The sequence below is a fragment of the Mesitornis unicolor genome, unplaced genomic scaffold, assembly GCF_000695765.1.
Source record: "Mesitornis unicolor isolate BGI_N332 unplaced genomic scaffold, ASM69576v1 scaffold5182, whole genome shotgun sequence".
In the NCBI taxonomy this organism is placed as follows: Eukaryota; Metazoa; Chordata; class Aves; order Mesitornithiformes; family Mesitornithidae; genus Mesitornis; species Mesitornis unicolor.
Window position 1 is genome coordinate 14,589 of NW_010166986.1, and position 21,436 is coordinate 36,024.

Sequence of the window (21,436 nt, forward strand, 5' to 3'; positions counted from 1 at the left end):
ATGAAATGTGATTGACTTTGATACTCAGGTCACTAAGGTTAATACTGCACTTTGAAATCCTGCTTTGAAATGTGTTATCAAAATGAGAAGAGATATTTTAAAGGTTGGGTTGGTTGTCTTTTTTCACTTAACCGGGAATTAAATACCAGCTCTGAAACACAGAGCTTGTGACTGAGTTGGGGCCCATGCGTTTTCAATGTGGCTGGTCCCAAGTGTTTGATCTTCTAGTTTTTTCAGGTTCGTGTTGTAGAGTCCTCAGAGATGTGAGAAGTTAAGGTCAGTTATGCTGTTTATGTTAATTTACTGGCTTATTTATAAAATATCCAGACAGCAGTAAGATTTTCTCTGCTGTTTTGCACCAAGCTGCCCATGACTGTACCTGGTACCTGTTCCTGCTCTCCTTGGCTTGCATAGAGACCTAACTGGGGTTTCCGTCCTCCTCCAAGAGCCTGTGGAGACCTGAGGGGACCTCTGAGACCTGGTCCTGCTCAGAGCAGCCTTGGGACGGCTCAATTTGTCAGTGGTTGAACCGTTGGTAACCCAGGACCGACAGTGATTCCTTGGCAAGGTAACATTTGTCATGGCTTTAGCTGAATATTTGGACCAAAGAGGTGTTTTGGTTTGGTTTTTAAATTACATCGGTGAGCTAAAATATTCCTTGTGCTTAGTTAAGCACTTGTAGTAATATTCTGTCTCTGGGAAGCTGAAATAACGTTACTCTAAGGAGTAATGAGTTAGAGTTGATTGGATTTGGATGAGTTATAGTTTCATTTAATTTTTTATTCCCCTTTTCTGTCCCGTGAGCACAACAGCAGAAGTCTAAAGCTGTCTGTCAGTGAGGAATAGACAAACAGAAGCTTTTGTGTTTCTCACCGACTCCTCAGACAGTGGTAGCACTTGTGGTTTGGTGGTGAAAGACTTCTATAACCTGAACTGAGTTTTAGGATACACAGAATGTAGGATTATGCTCTAAATTGGGATTCCTGTACCTCCTTATACTTCCTAAAAATTGATTGATGTAGCATCAGTTAAAACAACTCCAAAGTAATAGTTGCGGTATGATGTTTGTGGTTTTATATGAAAATAATGCAGAGCTGCTTTGCTGATATGCAGTCTATTTTTTTTCTACCTTTTTTAGCCCAGAAATTAGTTTGGTTAGGTTATACATCTCTTTCTGTTCCTTTTTGTATCATGAGCCTACCATAAATCTGTAGGCTAAGTCACAATACAGATTTTAAACCATCTGTCATCTCTGCAATATAATGTCAGTGCTTCTAAAAAAGCCTTTTTCCACATAAACATCCTCCTCTCCAGAGTCAGGAAAAGCAGCCCTTCCCATCTAAAATATACCATTTCATTTTCAAATTGCCATTTATTTGGCTTGGAAAAAGACAGAGCTCTTAGAGCAGGAACTATATGGTCAGTACTGGACAGGGAAACCATCAGGGGCACACAGATGCTAAGCTCTGCCTTTTTGGAGCGGTGAAGATCTGACCCGGTCACATAGCAGGGAATGTTTTCATCTCTGAAAGGCACAGATTTTATTCCCCTTGGTGTCACAGTTTGGTGAGTTATTGTCTCTCCCCAGAAGGCTCTGAGTGACGCGGTGGGCTGTGCTCAGCGCCGTGGGCTGCTTTCTCCAGCTGAGCCGAAGCACGGCGAGGGGAGGAGCAGCGCTGGGGCAAATGCCTCCGATAAGGCCCACGAAACTCTATCTCCTGCGGGCAGCTGCTCGCAGCCCCGTGGCGTGTGCCAGGCACAGCGTTCCTATCGCCCCACAGCTTCTCACCCATGGGTCGGAGCCCCAAACCACCCCTACACCATGCAGAACCTTCCTTTGAAGCAATCTTCGAGGATAAATTTCCCTTGGTTGTCAGCAGCCCATCGATGCTGGGCCAGGCACTGAATGCAGCGTGAAGCAGAACAGAGCAGCTTAGCAAGCCATCTACCTGCAATAAATTTGCTTCCTAAAATAGCCGCAGAGCCATGGGGTGTTTTAACAGCAGCTGCATGGACCTTTTCTGTTCTGAAGGACTGTAAAGAGAACCCTGAAGCGTTAGCTTGTGTGTAAACTGATGCAGTCCTGCTTGAGTTTGAGAACAGCCTGGAACACTAAACCTGGGAAGGGTGAAGGACCTGTTTTATCTTGTTTGGGCTCTAAATAAGATACTCAAGGGCATCAGTGTAAATATCAACCCTGTGAGACCCTTCGCTGCTGGTGGTTTCAGGAGTCATCAGGTGCATTACCTTAATCCCAGTATTTTACAAGGTCTCTCAATCACTAGTGGTGTTATTTTAGAATTTCTGTCTTCTGCCTGTAACAAGAAGTGGGGAAAAGGAGATCATGTTGGCCTTCTTTAGACAAGCCTGGATGTAGGATTTCAATGGGAGTAAATGCAATAGTTGTGTGACAGCTCCAGGGTGGCCAAGGCCACTTCCTCCCCCCGTCCCCCTCGCCATGTCTCTTCACCTCTTTGTGCCTGGCCGTCTCCCAGCTCCCATGGGAGGAGTGCCCTGGCTGGGGTGAAAAAAACCAAGGTGGCGTCAACTGGAGAGGAGTATGTGTTGCTTTGGGAGGATCAAGACTGCTTAAATTAGAAGCATCAAGGACAACCCTTGCCTCTGCTATTTCTGCTGGAAGGACAGTCGGGTGTCCCGTTACCCTGCAGTTACACCGAGGAGCGATTAAGTTTCACCTGCTGTTAGGTTACGTCAACCCAGACGGGGTTTGCAGTTTGTAGAAGCCTTGCTGATAAATCAGAGTAGGATCTGGATGGAAATCGGAGCATCTCTGTGTTAGACACTGAGTTTTTCTGGGCCTGCTCTCTCTTCCCTTGGTGCTGAAGGTGTGCACAGTGCTTCAGAAGTGCTCATGAGGACAAGGTCCCAGCAGCCCAGAGGAGCTAAGCAGGTCACCTACCAAGCAGGAGTGTTTCTGAAAGCAGAGGGCTGTGCTGGGTGACTGTTCCAGTGGAGCTTTACACCCTGTTAGTACCCGTGGAGGTGGTGTGCGACCGGCCAAGTGACACGGGCACAGCTACGTGAGTGTCCTTGGCAGCACTGAACCAACCTCGTGAGGATGTTTGGTTCGAGTTGCAGATGGAGTTTGAAGTGAGCCTGATCAGTCTCAGGGTTGTCAAGGCCCAGGGCTTTCCTTAGGGGGTGGTTTTGTCACTGAGGCACCACATGCCTTTGGTATTCTCAGAGGCTGTTGGCATGGATGGGCATCCACATCTCCTGGAGCTCGAGGTGGGGGTGGCATCAGCTGCCACCCTGAGGATGAACAGCCAAGTTCTGGACTGCCCAGAGTCACCATCCAGGACCTATTCTGCTGCGAAATGACCACAAAAAGTCTGCAGGAGCCATCTGTACTTGGCACTGGTGAGGCCGCACCTCGAGTCCTGTGTTCAGTTCTGGGCCCCTCACTAGAAGAAGGATGTGGAGATTCTGGAGCGTGTTCAGAGAAGAGCCACAAGGATGGTGAGGGCTCTGGAGAACAAGCCTGATGAGGAGCGGCTGAGGGAACTGGGGGTGTTTAGCCTGGAGAAGAGAAGGCTGAGGGGAGACCTCATCACCACCTCCAACTACCTCAAGGGAGGTTGTAGAGAGGTGGGTGCTGGTCTCTTCTCCCAGGTGATGGGGGATAGAACAAGGGGAAACGGCACCAAGCTGTGCCAAGGGAGGTTCAGGTTAGAGATAAGGAGGAAGTTCTTTACTGAGAGGGTCATCAGAAGCTGGAACAGGCTGCCCAAGGGAGGTGGTGGAGTCACCATCCCTGGATGTATTTAAAGAGCGGGTAGATGAGGTACTTAAGGATATGGTTTAGTGGGTAGACAGGAGCGGTTGGACATGATGATCTCAGAAGGCTTTTCCAACCGAGTGATTCTGTGATTCTGTGATCTCCCAGGGAATACCAGCCCAAAGCCACCTCCTCTGCAGCTGGTGCTTCCTCCACCCCAGTCCCTTCTTGGTTATCAGGCATTTGGGCTGTCAAGGGTCTCACATTAACCCTTTCCCTGACCTTGTGCGCTGCTTATTTTCACATCCCCAGCTGTTGGATTTAAACCTTTGGTGCAAAGGCAGTGCCTTTTATTTTTATCTGTGGCAGTGTGTGAACATTAATTAGGACTGATAATAAGGACTGCAAACCTACTGGCACCCTTCTTGGTGGTTTCAGCGAGGAATGCTGGCACGATGACAGCTCAGCTGCCGCTCCGTGCGTAAGCGCACACGAACCAGTGAACGTGTGGAGGAAAATAGGAGATAATTTGGCGATTCCTAAATGTGTCCCTCCCTGTGTTTGAGCAGAAGTTTGTCATCTTGGCTGCTGGGTGCTGATGATACAGAAACATGAGTTATTTATGGGCAAAATTAAGGCTGTTCTATTTGTGTTGTAGCAGTACAATGTTCTAAATGTTTGGGCAGGCCAAACACCACTGGTGGTGTTGGAACTGGATGAGCAAAACTCAGATGGCTTGGGATGGGGACAGCACCATGCTGGTATATTTGTAGCAGTGGGTTACCATCCAGAAAGTACCTGTGTGGTTAAAAATACTCAAGAGAATGGATATGCAGGCATTTCTGGAGGTAACCTGAGTCCTGGTCAATACTGACCAGTTGATGAGAGACTTTCCATTTATTTCAGTGGCTGCTGTACAGAATGTGAGAGTTAATTTTGCAGGTAAGTGGCTGCAGGACAAGGCCCCTCGTGAGGAAAACGGCATCACCAAATCATCAGAACATCGTGTGGGGGCCTCCCAGGTCCTGGTGCCAGGTCTGATGCTGATCCTCGGGCTATAACCTTGATGCTATTAGGGATATGGTCACATCTGGGTTAGCCCGTGCTCTGTGATGGTCAGATCACTGCACCAGCATATCTGGAGGAGTAGAAGGATGTCGTAGCCATTGCTGGCTGTGGTTTTACTGGGAAATGGAGCCAGAAGGAGGAGGTTTGGTGCTGGTGCAGCTGCTCCCCTGGAATTAGACAGAGATTGCTCAGGAGGAGCCAACAGTTCAGTTGCTTTAATATTCCCCTGATAATCAGGAAACCCCACAGTATGGAAACCTTTCCTATCTCATTTAGCGGTAAACGTGAATAATGGAAACCAAAACCAAACCCCAAACCCTATGCGATGTAGAAGCAAATAACCTCGGTTATTTGTCTTTGCTGCTACAGAACCAATTGCAGCATTTACAGTGGCTCCTGTGGACGTTTCCCAGTGCTTCCACACGCTTTCATTGCCCTTCTCCTTTCCCTTTCTGCCTCCACTGTGTCCCTTTTGACGAAAAATGACCAGAAGCGCAGACAGCAGTCCATGTTGGGGATTGCTGCTGCTGTGCCTAATAGGATTATAAGATTTCCAGCATTAATCCTTATCCTATTCTTTAGGCAGACTAACCTTTTACTTAGGTTTTTGCCTCCTGTTGTACAATTAGTTGACTCCTCAGTGATTTCTTTCCAGCTGCTGTTTTGTCCTTTTCCAAGGCGATTGTAATTGATGTCGACCTCCAGCACAGAGCAGTGTGAGAGTTGTTAGACTGTTGTGGTTATTTGTTTAGTGCTGCAAGTGAGCTTCTCCTAACTCGCTGATAAATGTCACTACTTCCTTGCCTTTCCCTCTACCCTGAGGGTATGTGTTTGTTTTAGCCCAGCCTGTAGGGACAAATCTCTGTAGCTTCAAACGTAGCAGACACTACATCAAGCTCTGAGAGTCCCTGGTTTGCTGCTCAGGATGTTTGCTTCTGCTTTTGCTCCGAGGGTAAAAGAGCCAAGGCTTTCCTGGGTACACAGCTCGTTGAAAGAAGCTTTGAAAGATGGAAATGGGTGGGGAGAGGGTTGACTCTCTCTTTGTAGCCTGGCTTCCTAAGGAAATGAGGTTTAAGCAGTCTGTTTTTCCACTGCTGCTAGCCTTTGGATCTGCAAAGTGATTGCGGCCAAAATGAGACCAAAAAAGAGGTCTCAACTATTAAGTTTCTATGTTATTCATAAGAATTAGCTGCTGGATAGGAGATTGGCTCATAGTAGTGCCCGCCAGGAGGTAAAAGCTGCAGTGTTGTCTCCATGGGTAGGTTGTTAATTTAGTTTGCCAGCTGGCAACTACAGTGCAGGTACCAGGGAAGGAGTCATTGCACGTGTAGTCCCAGGTCAGCTGGAAGCTGCGGGAGGGAACTGAGGGTCCGTGCTGCGATTGTGGGGATGTGTGAGGAAAGCTGAAAGTCCTGTGGTGTGGTTCGGGGAACATCAGGTAGATCTGGAGTGTTGCAGAAGATGATTAGGGAGATGAGAAGGGACTGGGGAATGGCATGGTTGGAACTTGTGTGGCTTGGGCTGCTGCCTCTCGAATTGTCAGGATAACCGTCAGGGGCAGTTCTGGAGGTGATGGGCTGATACCCAGCGCAGAAGCAAGGAGCACAGGAGCTCCAGGGTGTGGAGAAGACATTCAAGGAGCAGCAGAGGAAGAAGCTGGTGGCACTGCAGCCATTACAGGAGAGAAGGGACTGAGGTGGGATGTGATAAAAAAACAAACCAATGGTAGTTGGGAGCAGCATTTTTCAGGCACTGGAAGGCAAAGATAAGAATATTACTTCTGTGTAAGTAGCTTCTCTGGGTGTGGATGTAAGAGAGGCAGGGGAGAGAGGTTTAAACACGGGTGCACGCAAAGTGGGCTGGAAAGGACACTTAGGCAAGGAATGACTTAATTGCCTGGGCAGAGGGACAGAGAATAAGCCTTGATTTTGTGTATGGTGTGCAGGAGGAGTGATTTAGCATCAGTCTGAGCATAGGGATGGAGGAAGGCAGGAATCAACCATAACTGCAATTACACAGGAAGCTTGAAAGAGGGGGAAGAGAGAAGTGTTGGCTTCAGCAGGGGAGAGGAACTGAGGGAAGAGAGAGAGAATTGAGGTGTATGTTTGAATGAAATCAATGTGCTCACGCCGGATTAAAAGCCCACTGAAGACAGTAACTTGAAGAGGCTTTTGGGAATATGCCAATGTGCAGGTATTTGTCTCCAAACCCCAGAAATGCCTGAATGCTTCTTATCTTCTGTTAGTAGAGTGCACCCAGAGGTACCCTGAGCAACTCCAAGCCACGCAGTAAGCTACAGCAATGACAAGCCTTATGAGGAGCGGCTGAGGGAACTGGGGTTGTTTAGCCTGGAGAAGAGAAGGCTGAGGGGAGACCTCATCACCACCTACAACTACCTCAAGGGAGGTTGTAGAGAGGTGGGTGCTGGTCTCTTCTCCCAGGTGATGGAGGCTAGAACAAGGGGAAACGGCACCAAGCTGTGCCAAGGGAGGTTCAGGTTAGAGATAAGGAGGAAGTTCTTTACTGAGAGGGTCGTCAGAAGCTGGAACAGGCTGCCCAGGGAGGTGGTGGAGTCGCCATCCCTGGATGTATTTAAAGAGCGGGTAGATGAGGTACTTAAGGATATGGTTTAGGGAGTAGAGAGCAACGGTTGGACATGATGATCTCAGAGGTCTTTTCCAACCCAGCGATTCTGTGACAACACTGGGATCCAACATTCCCTAAAACAGTTTTTGGTCGAGTAAATCATAGCAGTAATAGATGTCCATATATGCACACAGCATGCTACAAGGCAAATCAGGGAAACTCTCAATCTCCAATTTAGGGAGAGCACATCACCTTAATAACCATCTCTTGCTCTGCATATGCAAAACTATTGCAGTTTCCTTCCCTCATAGGAATTTTTTTCAAGTGTTTATTGTCTGCAACTAATTCTTTTCTAGTGATCCTGTAAACTGTTTGCTTCTTCAGAATCCCGTTACTTTCTGTTACCAGCACAAACTGAGGAAATGGATATTAATCATTCGGTGATTATTTGCAGGAAATAAAAGCGTGAGATAGCAGCCAGCCCGGGCCAAGAAGGAAGGACAGAAATGCAGTGCTTTTTATAAGCAGAGCCAAAAATATTATTCATGTGCTTGGCTGTTCATTTCTGAATATTGTGGTGCTTTCTTCCCTTTGTGAGCACTCCCTTCTTTGGATTAGGTCCTGTTACCATTGAACTCGGAAGGAATAGCTGTTATTACTTCAGTGAGAACAGGATCAAGCCATTGTCTGTGTGCTCTTCCTCCCCTTAGCTGGTGTTGCTGTTTGTTAAGGTATTGCACAGGAGAGAAACGCATTTAATTTCCCAGAATCTGAGTGTTTGTATCTAATCCCTGCGTATAGCACAGCCCCTGTGGGTGAAATAGGCTCAGAGCTGTTTCCAGCAAAGCTTTTAGCAGCCAGTGTGAAACCTCTGTAAAATATTGAATCTCTTCACTCAATAGCTGCTTTTCTGAAGCCTGCATTGTGCTCAGGTTTTGCTAAGCTATGCTACAGTAAGCACGATGAATAGCGAACAAATTTTTGTCTTCGGTCACTGCCTTGGAAATCAAGACGTGTGCTGGCTCACCCCATTCTTTCACAAATACCTTCTTGAGCTACGGGAAGCGTGATGGTGCACTCTATCCCAGCGCGTTAATTTTTAATGTCTTACGCACGTAATGGACTCAGCAGTAACGATGAGTCCCCTGGCACGCAGTCTCTACTGGCAGGATGGAAAAGACGACTGCAGGTCCATGCGGCTCCACAATTAGGGATTGAAACATTGATCATTTCCAGTCCCAAGAGCAACAGAAGCAGCTGAATGAATTTAAAGCTAAAGCTTCATTGGAAAGAGGGGTATTGCAAGCCAATAAACATTCCCCTGCAATCTATTAAATTCAAACTTGCAGCATCATCCTACTGCATTGAATAAAACTGACTGAAACCTGGGCAGGGCAAAGTGGTTTTGACAAGCCTATGCTTGTGTCCAGAATAATCCAAGTGAATAAGCTGCTATGCAGTGATGCGGAGAGGAGCGAGTATAAAAATCTCTCAGTGCTTTTTTCTCAGTAGTGCTATTTTTAACTTACAAATCCTTCCTTCTTTCTTACATGAAATCTTGAAGCTGACAGCATCCCTTTCAGACCTGAAAATGAAATGTCTGAAAGAACAGCAGGGCTGGGATTTTTAGGCCTGATCCTGTTGCCATATCTTGGTGGGCAAATTCCTCCCCCTTTGATGAGCTCAAATGGACTTTGCTGATCTTTGTAGAGCTCTTCCCTTTAGCAGATTTAATGTAGGATAACACCCCAGCATTCAGACCCTTGCGTCAGTAGAAGGTGGATGCAGCTTTATCCTCTGCCAGCTTTTCAGTGTTGAATAGAGGTGGAAGGGATTTTAGACGAAGGATTCTCATTTTGTCCTGCCTCTGAAAGCAACATTCCTGCACTCCTGGTGTCGCAGTAGATTATTTTGAAATCAGATTTTAAATTTCCTTTTAAAAGCGTGGTGGTTCTTTTTCATGTTTGTTTTGTTTTGTTTTTTGTGTAACTCACAGGGTACAGCTGTGAAAACCAATGCAGAGGAAAGCCAACCTGAATCTCTGCTCTTCATTCATGTCCCTGGCAATAGTTTCTCTGAATTCAGTGATGCAAAAATCACTCCTGTACTGTACTTAATGCACTCAAGCTTAAATCAAATCTTAACACCTTCTGCTAGTGCAAGAAACGCATTTAACAGGGAAAAAAATATCTTCTTTTCTGTGACAGGAAATCAATTTAATCCATTTGTTGTTTGTTTGTTTTTTCCAGGCTTATATTTGGCACTCTTTACCCTGCATATTATTCTTACAAAGCCGTGAAATCGAAGGACATCAAAGAATATGTGAGTAATGAGGTTTGTGACTGTGCTGCAGGGTTTGGTTTCTAAGATTGCTCCTTACCACACTGTAAAGGTGTTGCCTGTGTTCTGGGAAAGCTCGCACACCAAGTGCAGGGGGAACGCTGGCCTGAGGGTGGGCTGGCTGATTGCTAGGCACAAGTCTCAAATAAGGACGGGTTTGTGCTTCTGGCTCCTCTGCAGAGCTGACGTGCTCCTTGACAAATGTGTGCTATTTCTCTGGTGGCGTGAGCTATATACGGCTGACTTAAAAGGTGTTTGGCATCCAGAGCTTTGCGTGTTTTCCTTTGTTTCTGAAGAGCAGCATAAATCAAAGCCTTTTCAAAAAGCCTTGAAGCTTTAGCTGCTCATTCAAAACAAGGATCAGAGGAGGCAACTCGAAGCACATATGACTGAATCCTCGGATAGAAACATCCTTACTTGTGGAGCGACCCATTTACAGGCAGGTCTGGCAGCTGGGGGTGCTGTCGTGTCCTTTTGCTGAAAAATGGTCCCAGGCCTCAGTTTCTAAAAGTATATGGGGATGCTACTGGGGTCCTGTAGGATTTGTGATGCCCTTCACAACCTGAACTCTGTTAACTTCACTGAACCCAGCTCAGCCTCCAGATCTTGACTCTTCAATCCTCTCAAGACCCCAGGGGTAACAAACCCATTTTCCCCTCTGGGTAACAGCGCAGATGGCTGTCCCATTAAGTCCTTAGTGCAGACTCAAACTGGGACTCACTGTGGCTGCTGATTTTCTGTTTTATCAGTCTCCTCCTTCAGATAATGGTTTTGGGTATTTTGAGAATCGTAAGTGTTACAGAACACATTGGATACTTAAGGCAAAATGTCCCTGCAGCACTTGTATAGCTGAGCCTCCCAAGGTTTGTACACCCTCTGCTTGAAAATGCTGAAAACATGCATTAGGATCTCCAAGCAGTGTCTGGCACTGACACTTAACATTTCCATAGTCCTTTTCTGGAAATTTTTTTGTTGAAGGGTTCAATTCCTGTTGGAAATTCAATTGCAAAAGAGGAACTCACATCAGACACATGGGGTCATGACCCAAATGTGGGAACGGCTGATCTAAGACCTGCTCTGCACTTACAGTTGTTTTTTCAGTTTAACACCCGAGTTGTGGCAATATATCCATTAGGATCTGATTTAAAAAAAACTTTAAAAATAGTAATTTCACGTGCTAGTTGAAACTTGTATCACTGTAGTTTATTTTTGGTTTGTTTGGTAATAGTAATTTGGATAAATGGTGTTTTAAAGAATCACAGAATCATTAAGGTTGAAAGACACCTCTAAGATAATCAAATCCAACCTTCTTAGGCTGATCCAAACCCATCCTCACCAGGTCTTGGTTTGTGTTTCAAAGTGTTCCTGGCAGTAGTGTCTTAACTGACAGAACAGTGCTGGCAGTGGGGCTTTGAGAGAGTCGCAGTTATGTAAAAAGTCTGGCAGAAGCTGCCCTGGGAAGACAACGCTCTCAGGCATTTGGCAGGGCCATTCTACTGCTGTAACACTAAGTATAAATATACATATAGATACACATATAAATCCCAGGGGAGCAGTTCCAGAGCTGGGTGACAGGCAGTCAGGGAATAATTTCAGTACCTGCAGGGAGATGGAGAGAGACTACGGGCACTGTCCCCACTGCATCCAGGAGAAGACAGAGCAAGGCATTTCAGAGCTGGTGAGATCCACTTTCTGACATTCCAGCAAAGCTGCTTAGGGAGCTCCATGTTCAAACATAGCTAATTAGACAACAATATTCAGTTAAATAATGACTTTTGTCTTACCATTTCTTCTTTGGAGAGACAGATTCTTAAAGCTGTTTGAACTTTTAAGTTTTACAATGGAAAAAAAAATGCTGAAGGGGAACAGAAGGTTTCTCTCTCATCTCCAGCACTTTGAAATTATTATTTACATCATCTCTGTAGTGATGGTACCACAGAAGAAGAGCACCACATCACTGGAAGTGCTGATGGTGTGTGACAAATACACTGCTTCTTTGCAGCCCAAGAAGAACCAATACTGCATACATCAGAAGCTGTGCTTTTAAATGCCATTTACTGCTCAGTGTTAAAATCCCCAGATTGCTGAATTACTGGAGATAATACAGCTTCCCTGTCCAAGTCAGAGTCCCCAAAGACCCTGTGTCTGTCTCTATTACCACAAAGGAATCTGTCCATAAATGACCCACCAAGAAGTCCAAGCTTTCACTACCAATGTGAGGTAAAAGGCTCTCACCTAAGCAAGAGATTTAAGCTAATGGCCTTGCCCTTGTCACTGCAATGAGCTCAGGATGTGGGTGTGAGAAGGCACCACCACTCAAGTGGATGAGCTGTTACCTCTTTATCTCTTCCTGGCTGGTTTCCCCTGCCTGCAGATATTATTTAAGCAATTACATTTTGTCTTAATCACAGTTCAGCCAACACCCTAGTGTTGACTTTTGCTGTTAAAATGAGCCAAGTGAGATTTTTAATGCCCTCATAGGACTGTGGTCCTCTGCTGGCCAGTGGAGCTTCCTCTGTAGGGACAGTCGGGCTGATCTTATTTTCATGACACCAATCCTAAAGGCCACAATCTTCCTTCCCAAGGGCTTGTGTGGAAATCTGGTGTGTGTTATGAGCTGAGGTGGGGGGAGCTCTGTCATCTTCAAGTTCATAGTAATTGTTTAATACACAGGGGGTAGAAAAAGAACCTTTTTTCTGAGTTATTCTGTGCGCTTTTGCCTGTATGAGATAGTTCGAGGCCCTTGGGGAAAAATGACCCGGCTGCTGTTTTTGTTTCTGTTTACCAGGTCAAATGGATGATGTACTGGATCATATTTGCGCTCTTCACGACAGCAGAGACATTCACGGATATCTTTCTATGCTGGTGAGCACCGGATGGGAGAGAGTCTTTGGCATGAGGTGGAAAGAAAATGGAAATGTTTAGAAGAGGGGAAAAAAGGGGGCATAGAGGTGTTTGTCTGGAGCAGCCATGCTTCCCTTCTCAGTGCTGTCACAGGAAAAGCAAGAAAAAGGATGGAACTGCTGAGTAATATCTCATTAGTGAGAAATCATTACAGGAGTCCCAGTCCCCTGCCTGTCAGAGAGGCGCACCTGATTGCTGAGTTGGATGCTTGCAGAGATCATCACGTAAACAACAGCAGTTTTAGCTACAGGCATCGTTCTAGACTTACCTAGCTGTGTTTTACAGTAAATGCACAGACCCTGGGGATCAGACAGAAACAGCCCTGCAGCACAGGACTTTGTAGATTGCTGTGTGGGTGGTTGTTCCTGGGATGTTTTGCCAGGTCCATTGCTGGAATTATGGTTTGATGGAGGACAGGGACAGTCCGTCCTGATGGGAGCCCTCTGGTGCCACTGGCAGGATTCCTGGTGGGCTCTGTCAGGATGAGAGCACATAAATGCCCAATTATCAGCGTCAGTTCCTTAAATTTTGATACTCAAGTCTGGAAATGTTTGTTTCTTGGTTGCCCCTTTTAGCAAGGGCTTTCTAGTGGAAACTCATGAGATCACTAGACTTCAGGATGAAAAATTAACTGTAGTGCATGGCCCTCACCTAAAGCCTGTTCCTGTGTCGCCCTGCATGCCTCTAGTGAGTCCTCCAAACAAAGGGAATCAGGGTACTTGGCAACATATCAGATCTGTTGCAAAGGAGATAAAAGACGTTGTTGTCTCTCTGTCTAATTTGCATGCAGATCTACCTCCACTGTGTTCATCTGGAGCTTGTTTTTTTTGGAGGATGTATTATGTGGGTCTCTCAGGATGAAAGACAGAGAGCTTGTCCAGCCTGTGAAATCGGGTGTGCTGAGATCCTCAGTGAGGTGGAAGACCAACCTGGCAAATCCGTGCTCAGAGCAGAGCATCGCAGAGGCCCATGGGGTCTGACCTGGATGCTGTATGGCCCAGCTGGCTCGGAGACAGTGCTGTGTGAGCACAGCAGGAGTCTGTCTGGGTCCAGCTGGGCTGTACACAACCATCGCAGGATCTCTCTGCTGGTCTCACTTGCCCCTGCCTACAAAGGGTGGTGTTGGTTCGTCACGGTGCTGGCAGCAACACGGCTGCTTGCATGAGGATATGGTGCAGCTGGCCAGCCCCGAGCTCTAGGCTTTGTCCTCCAGAAAAGAGTCTGGATAATCTAATCTCAAGAAGTCCCTGGCTGCTTGTTACAGCTAATGCATGTCCTGTTGTTAGTGCCCTGCGTATTTTCCAGTGCTACCTGAAAGTCACGGATTGGATCTGCACCTTTACGTTGCTTGGACAACAAAGGTCCTTGTATTTCAGTTCCAGGCAGATAAGTGTTACCTAACAAGCAAAAGGCAGAGAGATGGAAGGTGCATAAATATATCAATTAAATACTGATTTTCTGGTTTGTTCCTTGCTCCCTCATAACGACTGAGGATGCTATGAAGGCAGCATCTGTGCTCTTTGCATGTAGAAAGCTCTTCCTATCACTGAGCAGATTCTCTTCCAGACCGTTAAATAATGGCTCTGATACCCAAGTAAAGATTTACCCATATGCCTAGTTCAGATGTGTGCAAAGGTGAGGGAATGTCTTTAGGTCTGTGGATTCTTCAGTAAGCAAAAGCTGCCCTAAGCTAGACTGGCCTGTGCCTTCCTGTGCTGAACGTCTATAATTAAGGACAGTGGTTAAATTGGGAGCAGACATTAACAGCTCTTTTTCTTCTAGGTTTCCATTCTACTATGAACTCAAAATAGCTTTTGTAGCTTGGCTGCTGTCTCCATACACAAAAGGCTCCAGCCTCCTGTACAGGAAATTTGTTCATCCAACGCTGTCTTCAAAAGAAAAGGTAAACTCATGTGCCTGGGTCCTCTCTGGGTGGAGCACATCTACAGTGTGTTTACTCCAGTCTTTGTATCATGCATTTTCATTGAAAGACTGGAAGTTGCTGATTCCCTTCTTCTAGCATTCCATCATCTCCTTTTGGTTGGTGTTTTTGTTCTTTGTGGCTGTTGTGTTTTTAAATACTGGCATCTGCTCAGCGCACTCACACATATTAACTCATCTTTGTGCACTTGAGGAGTTGGGAGGGAAGGGGATAAAAATACCTCCTGAGCTGCTTTGCACGTACTGGGTGAATATAGCTGGAGTGCTGTGTTGTGGCTGGATATAACAATTGGAGAAACAGGGTCTGGCAGTTGGGGCTCCTTATCTTTGTTTCCAGCCTAAAAAATGGCACAGCAATGAGACAAATAGCCAGGCCTGTCTGAAAGGGGCTTAGCAAGCCCTTGCCTGGCTGGAAGACGTATAGCCTGCTGAAGCAGTGTTGAGGTCTTGGGTTGAGAAATGTCTTACTTAAATTCATGATGCTAATTTTGGGGGAAACATTACAGTTTGTATCATTTGGCTGCCTAGGAGGTTCCTGTGGCTGCGAATGGGACATTGTCAGGCAGATGCACCTGGCTTATGTGGATACGTGGGCCAAGAACAGCGATCAGTCACATATCAACGTGCAGAAGTGAATGACTGTGTCCCACATTGGCAACTATGGAAGTGAAAGATCTCAGTTTAGCCACAGGCAGTGCATGAACTGTTGTATCTTGGTCCTGCCCAAGAAGGGCAGTGGGGTCAGTCTCCTGTCTCTCTGCTCGCTAGGAAGTTCTGCTTATGCTTCTCACAGGTAGTGCTTGTGCATTTTGGGTTACCATCTCCTATCTGCTACGAATAGGGAGGTGACAGCCAACAGCTTCTCTCAGCCTCCAGTCTCTACTAACCCAGTGCATCCGGCAGCTGAGCATTGGAAGTCATTGTCAGCCATTATCATGCAGGCCCCTGTGTCTTGAGGGAGGGAGGGTGAGGGCAGGAACTTTCATAACCAATTCACTGAATATTGAGCAGCATCGAAGTCCAGAAGGTCTGGACCTACTGATTCCATGGGGATGTTGAAGAAAATCACTGTCGTGATTTGCAGAGGTATCACAGATACTTCTGAGACCACCAGTCCTGGACCAGAGCAGTACATCTGCAGCTGCCCAGTATCATGATATGATTCTTTTTAACTATGAGGCAATTCAATTTGTCTTCAGAGCACAGATTGCAAATGATTCCTGATCCATTCTGCCCAGGTGCTTGTATCTGTCTTGCTTCCAGGACCTATTGGTGGTGGTTGCACTGTGCAAGTGTATCCCAACTTCGAGTTCCAATCTTCTATTCACAGAATAAAGAGTTCCCAAAGTCTGCAATGGGAGTTACTGCTCCCCTGCAAACATTTTCTCTTTGCAAACATTGACTGTGAACATTGCAAACTTTGCAAATGTTGGCTCCAGCCAAGGTGGAGGAAATGGAGAACGTCTGCCTCGATACAAGATGACCTGACCCTGATGAGAGTTTGAGGCTGAACGTGCTCTGAACTTGTCCTTCTTGTGCTTTTTTGTTTGTTTGTTCTGCCTGCTGTGACAGGAGATTGATGACTGCCTCGTCCAGGCAAAAGACCGGAGCTACGATGCCCTTGTGCACTTTGGGAAGCGGGGGCTCAACGTCGCAGCCACGGCAGCCGTCATGGCAGCTTCAAAGGTAAAGGTGTGGGTCAGGATGGTGACTCATTAGCATCTCATCTGCATCCATCACCACCAGCAGCCACAGTGTGGAGGGGGAAAGGTGGTGGGGTAGGGATTCTTTTGCTGATTTTGATCACACCTCCTAGTCTCCCATTCACCAGCCACACAGGTGCTTCTTGGGCTGAACATAGGACGTGTGGTACCCAGTGAACCTACAGGAGGTTGGAAATGAAGGATTAAGATAGGGGTCTGCCTCAGGACTCTGCTGAATTTTATATTTCCCATGGCATTCAGTGCCCAGGTGACAACGTTAACAATGCTGTTCATCACAGCCTGGGCTCTTCATTTTCTCTGTCAGAATAGGAGCATGCTTCCCATGGAAGATGCTGACATTAGGTGAGAACAGTTAATACCCTGGCAGGGAAATGGGTTTTTTTTGGGTCAACACCTTTAGCGGTGAAGGGAAAGGCCATCTGCAGCCCAGTTTTTCAATTGTTACGCTGAATTATTGAGAAGTCTGGAGGATCTAATGACCTATAAGTTGGGTACCAACAGAAAGCAAATGTGATCTGAAGTTTATGAAGGCTACAAATCCATCTGCAGGGCTTACATATAACATACCTGGCATGTAATTCTCTGGAGATGTCTTTATGTAAGACTGAATGGGAAGTGGCATTAGTTGCTTTTTGAGAATGAGTAGATACTGGATGAGTGGTCTCATCTAAGGAGACGTATCCTGTACTCTGTTCCTGACTTAGAGTCAGAAAATAGCTGTTATCTCTCTTCTTTGCTTGCATGGAAAGCTGCAAGGACTTGATAACTGCATTTTGTGGTGCTGTTCTCTGACCACAGACTATCATGGCCGAGGGTAGATGTGCAGTGACAATACCCTCATGTTTTGGGGGCAGAACTTGTATAAAGGATACAGCTTTCATGCAGTCAGATACGATGCTTCTTGCAAAAGGACAGCAGAAATATATGGGCAAGGTGGGTACTGGTATTAGGAAAAATGTGATTAGGAGTTGAAGGAAATTATTTTCCTCTGTCAAATGCTTTTCTTACAACTTCAGGCACATTATTTTAGTATCTCCTGGACTTACCTTATGTAAAAATGCGTAATAAAAATAGTAATGGCCTTAGGAGGCCAAATGCCATAAATTCTCTAAAGCATGTTGAATGCAAGATATTATAGAAGTAGGGAGCCCCTGGAATGTGCCCCACACACATAGGATCACATGGATATGTGAAAGCTATATCCTGTTCCAAAGAAAAGCCAAAAATTGTCTTCGTTTTCCCTGCCAAGCATTGCGCAGACTGTGACTGTCAGGCCTGGCTCAGATTTTCTCCTGAGCTCCTGTTCTTCAGTAGAGAGGCTCTGCTAACCCAGGGACTGCTATCTAATCTGGACTGAAACCTGGGATAAATGTGAAGCTAAGGCAGAGCTGTGAGTTATGCCCAGCAAAACAACATTTGTGTGATGCCTCCGTGACACTTAACACTTTTACTGCTGCTGTGTAAGCCTGAGGAAGTTGCACCGTGGACATAAATGCCTGTTCTGCAGCACTGCCTTTGCTCTGAGCCCCTTCCTACAGGGTGCTACAGACTCTCTGTGCTAGAGCTGTTTTTAGGACAGAGTGAGAAACCATGTGTGAATCCCAAAGAAACTGTGACTCCTGTTTGGGTGGCTCCTGAATATGAGAAGCTCAGCAGTAGCCCAGACCCACAATGCCAACCTGTTCATCTCGGGACTGCAACAGTGTCCTCACCAGCTCTTCAGCCTGAATGAACAGTCAGCACCACAGGTTTTCTCCCCACTCTTCTGCTTTTCTTGTGGTTTTCTGAAGAATTTCACTGCCTTGAAATGTGGCTCCAGTGACAGTGGGTAGAAGGGAGAAGAGTCTCCAGGGTACAAGGAAGTCATTGTTTTGCATGAGTTAATGAAGCTCCCCATTCAGTGCTGGAAGAAGGCAACTCTGTGACTGGTGTGGTATTGTTGTATGGCACATTTGCCAGGCTAACTTGAGAGAAAATAGTTAAGATATTGCAACTTGTAAATGAACTAGAAGAGTCTTTCCTGCACGGTACTCTGGGGAGGTGGAAAATGATCTATTGAAAAGATTGAGAGGCTGTTACTGGTTTGATTGATTGGTTAACTGATTTTTATAACAAAGCTAGGACTGTTCTTGTCTTTACTTCAGCCTTGACATTTAAATTACTTTGAATATGTGAGGAAAAATAGGACTCCTGGCTTCCTTCACTGCTTTGGCATGTGGCCTCCAGCAAGTTGCTTGCTTCTGTGTGCCTCAGGGTGCAGCTCCAAGAGACAGGATGAGCTGATCTGACAGCTCTCCTCCAAAATGGGGTAATGCTCCTGCTCCCAGGGGGTTGCTGTGCACCAGCTCTTTGGACCTCTTCAAGTTATCTCATGTATCAGAAAGCTAATCCAGAAAGAGAAGGAAAGGGAGTACTGGGTTTTGAGCCCACAAATGTGTCTGGAGAGCCTGAGCCAGCATGAGGGAAGGGACGAAACTGCATTGTGAGAAGGAAGGGAAAGCAAGATCTTCCCTTCCTGGTCGTTGGAAGCAGATGAGCTTTGCTGCTTAGGGGACCGCACCCTTAATACATTTACGGTCTTCATGGTGTAATGGTTGGGAATGGTTGCAGCAATGTCTGTCCCTCCCCTTCCCAGACTGAATTTGCTGTGTTTTAGGTAGGGAGGGTTGAACAGCTGTGATTTACAGCCTGCGGTGTTACAGTACAGAAGGGCTGAGCTGAGGTTCCTCAGGTATTCAGGATGTGAGGTATGATGGGTTGGGTGTGGACATGTCTCCATTTAGCAGTCCCTGCTGCTGTGGAGGGAGCTGTTTCCAGGAGAGGAGTGATCCAAGCAGGTATGGGTGGTAACAGCTTCTGTTGCCCTGGTTTTCAGCCGCTGTTAAATGTGTGTCAACGCCCTTTCTTGCTCACTTGAGAAGGAGGTATGACAGAGCTAGATTATCCTGCGTGAGAGGAGTTTAAATGACTAATTATCTGGAAAACACTTTGAGCTGACAGATGCCAGACAAAACTGCAGTGCTGTCCTTAGGGGGATATTTCCAGAGAGGGAGGAAAGACAATGTTATTTCTAAGGCTTATCCTGCCTTTCCCAATGCAAAGGTTTAAGGGTATCTAGCCAGCCTGTGGTAAGTGTTGAGTGTAGATGGGAATGTGAGCCCTGGACAGGTTCATTGTGTTGCAGCCTTTAATGGATCATGTTAAAAATGGAACCTATAGAGATGACCGTATATTCAGAAGCACTCAGCTCCTGCGGCTCCTGTGGAAAACGTGGCTTTTACCAGCAAGTGAATGTGAGGATCTGTCTTATATCCTGCTTCACTTGGATTAATTGGCAAAGAAAGGATGCTTTTGTATTAAGTAATGGACCCTCAGACTTTGCAAATCAGCATATTCTGGTGGCAAATTCACAGTGAGCTGTTGGGCTGAAAGTGTCCTCTGTAGCAACCTGTTCTCAGTAAATGAGCTTAAATCTAAAGGCTCCTGTACTTACAGACAGGCCTCCCACTGTGCCTAGCGCTGTCCTCAACTTTCTCTCTAAGCTGTGGTAAATTATCTTCTTTCCACAGGATCCACCATGATCTTTTGTCTTTCAAGGCAAGACCTTTGGGCTAAGACCCATCTCTTCATTCTTTTTATCCCTCGGGCAGCGCAATGCAGCTGGCTCTGATTACCATTTGTATGTGACAGGCTGCTACTTAGATATTTACCACGGGCTAAGATGCTGCAAGCCATGCACAGCCACACCTTCCTTATCTTTGATCCCCTGGCCCTTTCCCCTTTCTATCTTAAACAGTCTGCAGTTTGAGTTAGCCAAGTGCAGGCTCGTCTCCCTTCCCCTTCCTCCTGCTCCCTTCCCCTGCTCTGTTTTGTGTTGAAGCCACCGTTGTGCTAACGCTGGCACAAACCTGTGCCAATTCATTTTACAGGCTGAGGAGCTGCCAGTGTCCCAAGTACCCTGGGTCTGCCCACCTGACTCACCTGGGTGTTTTTTCTCTCTCTGGAGAGTCTATTTTTGATGCTCACTAAGCAGACAGAGCATTGGATGTCTGCTCTGATTACCCCTGCTAGGTGCTCAACATTGATCTTTTCCCTGCCCACAGCAGCTTGTGTCCCCACCAAGGAGGTAATCTCATTTGGGGCTCTGTAATCCTGTCCTCATTGCTTGGTCATTCTGTCACACACTGTGATTTCAAGTGGGTCAGTCTTAAGTGGTGGGATTAGATGACCGGGCAGTAAATCCTGTTGCTCTTTGTGTGTTTTCAATTAGTTCCAAATAATTCAGCCATTCCCGCTCCCGAAGGGGCACTGACCGCCACCTTCTTTCCAGCTCACGTCAGGAGAGGAGAGCAGAATCAGCAAAGGAGCCTGCTTTTGGGTCACAGCAGAAGGGGAGCAGCAGGAAGGCTGTTATGGCCCTGGTAGTGGGGCAGGTGCAAGGCCTTGGCCAGGCAGTGGAGCTGTCACATGGAGGCCTGGGCATAGATGGGATTTTCACTGGCACCAGTCAGGTTTCTAATGCCGGCAGCTGGGATGTGTGTGGCTGCAGTGAGAAGTAACCGATGGCTCCTCCAGCACATTCATATGTACTCCATCGCTGTCACCGTGCTCCCAGCACTTTCTCATCCTCTGCCTGTCACGCTGAGCCTCCCACCGCATTCTGCCTTGCTCCGTCCCCAGTCCCCAACCCTTCCACTCTCTGCTCCTCTTCCCAAAATCTGGCCCAGCCCTGCCATTGCCTGCTCTGTCTCTACAACCTTCCCATCCCCAGTTTTACACTCTCTCCCACCTTTCTGACCCTCTCCTTCAAGCACCTGGATTTCCCAGATCCTGTTTGCATGTATCTTTATCCCTTATGCTGAACAAACCAATTCTGCCAAACAGGCCAATGTCTTTCCCCACCCTCAAGACAAATCCTGCTCCCAGCCACTTACCATCCCCAAGCTGCAGCATCAACTGCAGCCTTTTCCAAGGAGAGCTGCAGGGAACATCCCACAGCCAACAGCCCGTCATAACCCAGAGGGTTCTCATAATGTACCTTCCTCTGCCCTCCTGTGTATAGGGCAGGGACAGTTTGCACAGCAGCTGCTGCCCGTGGTGTGCCCCTTGATCCAGCCAAGGAAGGGGAGTGGGG

General features: G+C 46.7%; 1 protein-coding gene across 1 annotated transcript in view; it reads left to right on the forward strand.

The window, feature by feature from the left end:
- The first annotated feature begins 7,466 nt into the window (after positions 1-7,466).
- The window catches only part of REEP1 (receptor accessory protein 1), a 39,285-nt gene continuing 25,315 nt past the window's right edge, over positions 7,467-21,436 (forward strand). The window contains exons 1-5 of the mRNA XM_010178506.1: positions 7,467-7,501; positions 9,643-9,715; positions 12,522-12,598; positions 14,420-14,540; positions 16,151-16,264. Coding sequence (XP_010176808.1) covers positions 7,467-7,501; positions 9,643-9,715; positions 12,522-12,598; positions 14,420-14,540; positions 16,151-16,264 — 420 coding nt within the window. The remainder of the gene's footprint in view (positions 7,502-9,642; positions 9,716-12,521; positions 12,599-14,419; positions 14,541-16,150; positions 16,265-21,436) is intronic.